Genomic DNA, 7770 nt, shown 5'->3' with positions numbered 1-7770 from the left:
TCCACAGATACAAAAACCGAAGTTGACGACAATCACTCGGTTGACATCGATTGTCACATACCGATTGCAATGTCAGAATAAAAGTAAATAAATAATTATATATTCTAAATCAACCTGATAAATACGAATAAACTAACATAAATAATTATCGTGCTATATGTTACTAAAAAAACTTAAAAATATGCTTACCAAAATACGAATACCGTTAGTTAAACGAAAACATCACGGGAAGCCATTGAAACATCTCTAGTAGAGCAAGTTCGAGTCCACCTTTGTGAATAATTTTATTTATCGCATCGCAGGGAACGGTTCCAAAAGTATTATTTGTGCTTGTGTGTGAGTGTTCGTCAAACCTGTGTATTCAAGGGGTGCGTACAAGATCTAAAATGTTTTGGACAGTCACTCCCGAAATATAAAACGAACAACACGCACCTGCCTCCGAGAACATCATTTCATCTTAGTCGGTACATATTCCAAATTTCACAATGAAAGTTACAGTCACTACTCTTAATGACGAGCTTTTCGTCTTAGACGTTTCTGAAGATTTGGAACTCGAAAATTTTAAAGCATTTTGTGAAATAGAATCAGGGTTCCCTGCGAAAGACATAATTCTGAATTTTAATGGCATGCCGCTTTTGGACGACAAAAGATCGCTCAAAGAACACGGTGTCCACGACGGAGACGTCGTGGTGCTGCTTCACATGCTTCAGACTGCTTCCAACCTGAATCAGAACGACTCAAGTCAAGGTAATGTTTACAATATTTTATTCCCACTGTGCACTCAAAATAATGAAACTGCATTGTCATGCTTATTGTCTTATTTGACACTGAGCGTCATTTACTTAAAATAATTGCTGGCAATCAAGATACAAACAAAGAGAACTCTCTCCAAAATTAAAAACAAACAATGTCAATTTGACATGATGTATCAATACATTTATTTTTAATTTTTTTCGGTACTGGAATACTTTTGTAGTAAAACAATATAAAAACATCTCCCTTGTAGCTTTGCCAACAGGCTTAGCAAACCTAGACTTCGGTAGCATCAAAGTACCAACAAGTGCAGGACAAGCCAGCGCATCAACTTCAATGGCAGCAAGGAACCCCCCTGTTGAAGAGGATCCTCGCATCATCAGGGAAATGTTTTTGGCTAATCCAGACCAGCTAGCTCTGCTCAAGCAGAATAATCCAAGATTGGCTGATGCTCTCCTCAGTGGCAACCTGGGTATGTGTATAAGTAATAGAGCTCAAAGCTGATTATAAAATTACATTTTAAATATTTGAATCTGTTTTTCATAGATACATTTGCTTCTGTGCTTCGCGAACAAATTTTAGCTAGGACCGAACGCCAGCAACAGAGAATAAGGTGAAATTTTGATACTGATATTTTTTTGTAAATATTTATATTATGTGCAAATGATATGTTAGAAGTAACAGACAAGGTGGTTACAGGATGATGAACTCTGATCCTTTTGACACTGAGGCTCAAAGAATGATAGCTGAAGAAATAAGACAGAAGAACATTGAAGCTAATATGGAGGCGGCCATGGAGTACAACCCTGAAACTTTTGGCACTGTAGTCATGCTCTACATTAATTGTCATGTTAATGGGTATGTATCAAGTTTACTTTCTTGTTTCTACACAACTATTCAATTAATATTGTGAGTAATCATAATGATTCTGGCTAAAGAAACTATCATTTACCTTAAGTATAAAACACAAACTATTTTAAAATAATTATCTTTTAATTTGGAAGTCACTGTGAGCTATCAGTTTATACTATCTCATTATCTATCTATGAAACTAGTTTGTTTTTAATTATTTGGTTTGATTTGTTCATCAATTTAATATTGTCAAAATACATTCTCTTTGATCAAATCGGACCTTATACTTGATCCTCTAACAAAAATACACATTGACATTGAATTAATTCAGTACCGTTCAGTAATTCATGTCTTGTTTATACAGATTCCCGGTGAAGGCATTCATAGATTCAGGAGCACAAACAACTATAATGTCTGCCGCTTGCGCCGAGAGGTGCAACATTATGCGGTTGGTGGATACGAGGTATGTGGCTAAATACTTTTTATATATTAATAATTCATTTACTACCATGACAGACTTATTTCTTACTAATTTTACCTTCCGGATAAACATATTTATGTATACTAGACTTCCGTACAGTGCAGAGTGAACATTATCGTATAACTTTCTTGAGACACTCATAAATTATTTTTGTCTTATTGCAAACATTTTCAAAGATTTGATTTGAAAAAGAGTAACATAGTATAAATAAGTCTGGATTGTCTGAGCGTAGCTTGCGTATTTTATTTTTCATGCAAAAGATATTCTATTCTAAAGAGTATCTATTGAATCAGTATTCTATTATAATAAAGTTAAAGTTGTGAAGCAATGCGATGTATTTATTACATGTTTATTGTTGTAGATAATGATTCATGTTTATAAACAATGATCTATATGCTTTTTATCTAACTTGAGTGAAATATTTGCTACAGTTTTTGTTATGAATGATTAAAATATCTCATTTATCACTTTTACGTACTGATATATGGTTATTGAAGCTATAAATACATATCTTTCGTTTGGGAGAAGAACCTTGCCCACCAGAGGGACAGTTAAAAAATACAGACACGAAAATACGCGTGACAGGAGATTGCTCTTTGTAATTTGGGTAAAATACAGCGATTTCGGGGTTATGTTTGATTTGTAGCTGACATTACCTGCTATCTAAATTTCTTCTAAACCAATTTGATAATGTGATAATCATTAGAATTGCCAATAATGAGGCTTTGTATACCACAGTAAATAGTTCCCAGTACTAGTTAGAAATGTACATATTTAACTAATTTGGGCTATAAATGCCCAGTTATCAGAGTAATTTCAAGTAGAATAACGAACTTGTTATCCGAGTTTCAAACATTTTTATACAGTGAAGCTCTGTATGTCCTTGAGTGGCTCAAAAACGCGCAAATCTATTGAAAAACATGCTAATACCATTCAGAATGTCTCCCGTTAAATGTATACCTATTGTATTTCTTCTTTTTGTATTCATTGGCTGCCTGATATAATATTGTAGTCATTTTGCACTCCACTTGAGTTTTGCCTGATAGGTAGGTATGCCTTAGCTTATTTTTGTTACCCAGAATCAGTAAAAGTGTGTTCTATTTGTAACACAACAGAGGAAAACGTGTAACACGAGATTAAAACATATCATTATATTATTGTCTGAATCATTTTGCAACAAGGACATACTAGTAGTCTATTTATAAATATCCAAAATTTTGCTGATTATTTAATTATTAATCGATCTAAACTATTTTTAGGACAAAAAGGTTCTAGCCATTTCGTGTATCTCTTAAAATCTTGAATTAGTATGCAAAGAGAGATTGTCTCCTGCCTTTACTCGTTACTTTTACGCATTCAAATCAATCAATTAAAACAAAATGAATTTGTGATTAATTAAATTTAAAAATAATGGCTTAATTTACTTCTCAAAGGTATGAAACAGTAATTACGTTGTATCGAACGAAGCCAAACACTTAACCGTCCTTCAGCGACCAATTGATATTTAATCATTAATTTAGTCGATCTAATTCCTACGTATATTGCCTGATGAGACATACATTTTTAGTTTTGATTGCGACTTTTTAGGCAAGGTCTTCGTTCATAAATGTTCAGACTTCGTTATTATAAACTGACGAGTGGTTACTAAATATATCGAAATAAGTATTCTCCTCATGCTTGTAGAGGGCATTCTCGGCTCTGGCATCCTATGTTACTACTGGCTGATCCACGCAACTTCGCTTGCGTCACAGAGAGAATAGTCTCTTCTCCATTTTTGTAACATTTTTCACTGGTACTCTGCTCCTATTTGTCGTAGCGTGATGATATATAGCCCTGTCTCAATGAATAGGCTATCCAACTGTAAAAGAAATCTGCAATTCGCACCAGTTTTTCCTGAGATTAGCGCGTTCAAACATACAAACAAGCAAACAAACCCTTAAATTTTATAATATTAGTATAGATTTTTATTAATACTAATTGCTTCTTCAACCTATGGCATATACCTGTGTAAAAGTTACAAGCTATAGATAACAATTTTAACCTTTACTTAACACGATTATTTCCTGGACTTGCCTGTAGATGGGCAGGCATTGCGAAAGGCGTTGGTGTACAGAGAATCATCGGCCGTATCCACATGGTGCAGATGCGCATCGAGAAGGACTTCCTCACAACATCCTTCTCCGTGCTTGAAGAACAGCCTATGGACATGCTTCTCGGTCTCGACATGCTAAAACGTCATCAGGTGATGTATTCATATTATTTGCGAAGTTATATGCATATCACTTTAATTTGCTAACCATGTTTTATAAAGCCCAAATTATAATTTTCGGTTTTTAAATTGCGCTGATATAAGTAAATTATTAACATGAACTGTGTCATGCGGGCTCTATTGCAGACCTTGTGCCTCATTTCTAGTTTGTTATCTATTCAAATATTACTTCCGTAAATAGTCTTAACAATCGAAGATTCTGTTTCAACAAATTACATCTTGTGGCACAGTGTAACATCGATTTGAAGCGGAACGTGCTTCGCATCGGCACTACGGGCACCGAGACACCCTTCTTGCCGGAGTCAGAGCTGCCCGAGTGCGCTCGACTCTCCGGCTATTCCGAGGACGAGATCGTTAACCAGTCTATGAGGGACCACGAGGAGCGACAAGTCAAAGAAGCGCTCGAGAAGTCGAAACAAGGTGGGCGTGGAAAAAAAAAATAACCGAAAGTTTTGTACTAAATATCTTGTGGCGACTATGTTTTGCACCGTACCTAAATAGTAACGTATTGAAAGAAAAGAAAAACAATAAAAATCGTAAAACTGATACCTTGTTTCTGTGTAGTCATTGCTTGCATGCGGAGTAATATAACAGCTTACTAACGAGTGCATATTTGTCGGGAAAGTTGGAACACTCAACAGAAACGTAATGAAGCAGCCAATGATAATTATACGACAACTTGTATGTTGGGGGAACTTGTATGTTACTTCTTATATTTTTATGTCTGTTTTTAATGATTTCTTGTTTTGGTTTTGCAAACAAAGGAGTCGTTCCAATGGGTATGTAACATTTTATATTAACATTATTCTTATTATAGATTAATAAGTCATTCAAAACATAGACTAATCAACTAATTGCATGCATCATGATGACATTTTCATTCATAAAATAGATGTTGATTGTAGATATCAATAACTAATAGTAGACACAATTCCAATAAAATGTAGCAGTCTTGAACAAGGGTTGATAAAGCCAAAATTTTTAATAAAAAAAATCTTGTACACAATATTATTAAAAGTTAGAACATATTACTTGCTATATCAGCCCTTGTTTTCTTAAAACATTTGCGTCACCATGAATTAACTGTGTACAGAGGCGTCTTCGAGTCCAGAGCATGTTCCTTCGAGCAGTGGCCAGCAACCTGTCGTACCGATGCAAACTAACAATGGCAGTCCGAGAATGGGTGAGTTTGTAACAAAGGGCTCAAGGTACCATTAATTTATTATCTATTTTAATACTACCGTGCTGAGTTTAGTTTAGCTGGTGTGGTTTCACTACACATGGGTGTTGGGAAGTCTAACTGGGGAATTCTGTATTCTAACATTAAGTCCAGTCACATATTCGTATAATTTCTTGAAAGACATCACAAGTAGGAGCCAACTCTTGTTCGGTCGACGTCCCTATAATGTATCGTACAGTAACACACCATGAAGAGCGGTCCTTTTATAAAAATATTCAAGTTTTCTATCACATTGTCCCCAGTTCTTGGTGACCCCAGCCGGACAATCTTACCATCTGATGCATTTGGAGAAGCTGAAGTCGAAGAAATCGTGTCTCTTGGATTCACTCGAGAGCAGGTAAATATTATAAAACAGGCCATTATTCAGTTTAAATAAAATGTTAAAACCGATTCGAAATCTATGACGTTAAGGAAAGTATTTTTTTTGTCATAACCTTGGCTTACAAACTTGCTATAAAAAATATTTGTGTTTACGATTTCAGGCCATCGTGGAGCTGCGGCGGTTCAATGGCGACAAGACCCAGGCAACTGTGGCGCTCTTCGCTAAGTCTCTCAAATTCTGATGAATACTAGACTGTCGAACTATTTGATTAAAACAAAAAATATCCTATTTCTTTTTAACTGCAAATTTCACTTTTAGATAACACTTAATTTAACGCCGTAACTTGATGTTACCCGTGCAAGACCTTTTGCATTTAATTGTCTAAAGATTTATGTCATAGACATGATATATTTAATAAATACGAGTTAACAAAGTTGATTCATAAAAGATTGATGCTTTTCGAAACAGGCTGAGCTTGGTGTATAGCTTACGCCGTGATATGATAATATGCATTTGGTACGCAAGTGCAGGCACACGTAGTTTGATCAAATAGTTCATTAGTGTTAAGTTAAGGTGTTTGAGCTTACTCCCGTAGGCCCAGGGGGCGGTCACGTATTGAAACACACCGTCGTAATTGATAAGTGGTATGAATAATAATAAAATGCTGGTAACAGCTCTATCATAAAGATATCTAGGCCTCAAGACTTGAGGATAAAATTATTCAAATAATGTTACTATTATTATATGTAACAAGATAATGTCACTGCTTGCTTTTATTGGGTGTAATATTTAAATTTTACTGTAATTTTAAGTCCTATGTCTGAATGGTTTATTGTTAATGACTGAATGACTTACCCGACCATCATTGCACAATCTGGACTCTGGTACCATAATGTTGTCTTAGTTGCTCAACTTGTTGAAATAGTATGCTAATGCGGCAGAAATAATCTTAACAGATATTAGATTTCATGTCTTCTGTATGTAATGTTATATAATTATATTCTACAGTTTAACAATTGTTTTTATAAACTAATTAATAATATTGATGTTAATATTATTTGGCGCGAATCTTTTTATTATTCGCGTTTAGCTTACTGGTATAACAATGGTCGTACTTAGTTGAAATATTTTAGATATTTGAAGTATTTTGAGTTCAGAGGAGTGCGTATTCGGACATATTTTAATAAGTTTTATGTAGTTTGTACGTAGTAGTTGTCATGATTCATTATAATTGCAATGTATTTACATAATGATTGTTCAGCACGAACCTGTGGGGTTACATATTATTATTTTAATACAGGGTCGACGGTTTTTAGTAATTTTATTTATCAAAAATACATCTTTTAAACACTATGAAATAATGAAATAACTTAGGTTTATATTTTATATAAGTTCATTATTAAAATGAATAAAATTTCTACGGCAACTTTTTGTTTTCTTGATTATATCCCTGACCTAAACGATGACAAGCTTCACAATTTTACAATTGATCTAGATTAATATGAAGTCTAATATATGTCTACAAATAGTTGCTTATTTTGGTACTTCGCTTGCCGCTGCGTGCCAGTTATCTGATACCATACAATTAGGCCGATTCTCAAGGAAGAATTATAAATCATTGTAGATCAGGTTTTATTCACAGTTTTTTGCTTTGTTTTGTACTCTATCGACATGCATCCACTCAAATACTATATGTTAATATTTCAAAATAGGTACCTAGAAAAATTTGATTACATGCATTGTTGGTTCGACAAATTGAAAGTAAATCGAATACAGGTATTATGTTTATAAAACCTCTACTGGGGTAAAGCACAGCGTTTAAGTAGCTACCTAAATAAGCGAAAGAACAAAAT

The 7770-nt window shown here is 34.3% G+C and overlaps 1 protein-coding gene across 8 annotated transcripts; it reads left to right on the top strand.

The window, feature by feature from the left end:
• The first annotated feature begins 236 nt into the window (after window positions 1-236).
• On the top strand, window positions 237-7343 carry rngo (DNA damage inducible 1 homolog rngo). Of its 8 annotated transcripts, none has more exons than XM_076134547.1 (11): window positions 237-747; window positions 1019-1225; window positions 1300-1366; window positions 1453-1611; window positions 1970-2068; window positions 4166-4328; window positions 4586-4775; window positions 5120-5134; window positions 5449-5538; window positions 5838-5932; window positions 6078-7343. In XM_076134547.1, the coding sequence occupies exons 1-11, from the start codon at window positions 486-488 to the stop codon at window positions 6156-6158; spliced, it is 1428 nt and encodes a 475-aa protein (XP_075990662.1). In that variant the 5' UTR covers window positions 237-485; the 3' UTR covers window positions 6159-7343. The 8 variants fall into 8 exon arrangements, with proteins under 8 accessions (XP_075990662.1, XP_075990658.1, XP_075990663.1 ...); XM_076134543.1 differs by having other exon boundaries at window positions 1438-1611; XM_076134548.1 differs by having other exon boundaries at window positions 1007-1225; window positions 1336-1366; window positions 1438-1611.
• The last annotated feature ends 427 nt before the right edge of the window (window positions 7344-7770 follow it).

Source organism: Anticarsia gemmatalis, chromosome Z (genome assembly GCF_050436995.1).
Source record: "Anticarsia gemmatalis isolate Benzon Research Colony breed Stoneville strain chromosome Z, ilAntGemm2 primary, whole genome shotgun sequence".
Taxonomy (NCBI): domain Eukaryota; kingdom Metazoa; phylum Arthropoda; class Insecta; order Lepidoptera; family Erebidae; genus Anticarsia; species Anticarsia gemmatalis.
Note: the sequence above shows the minus strand (reverse complement) of the source record. Positions and strands in the feature narration are given on the sequence as shown.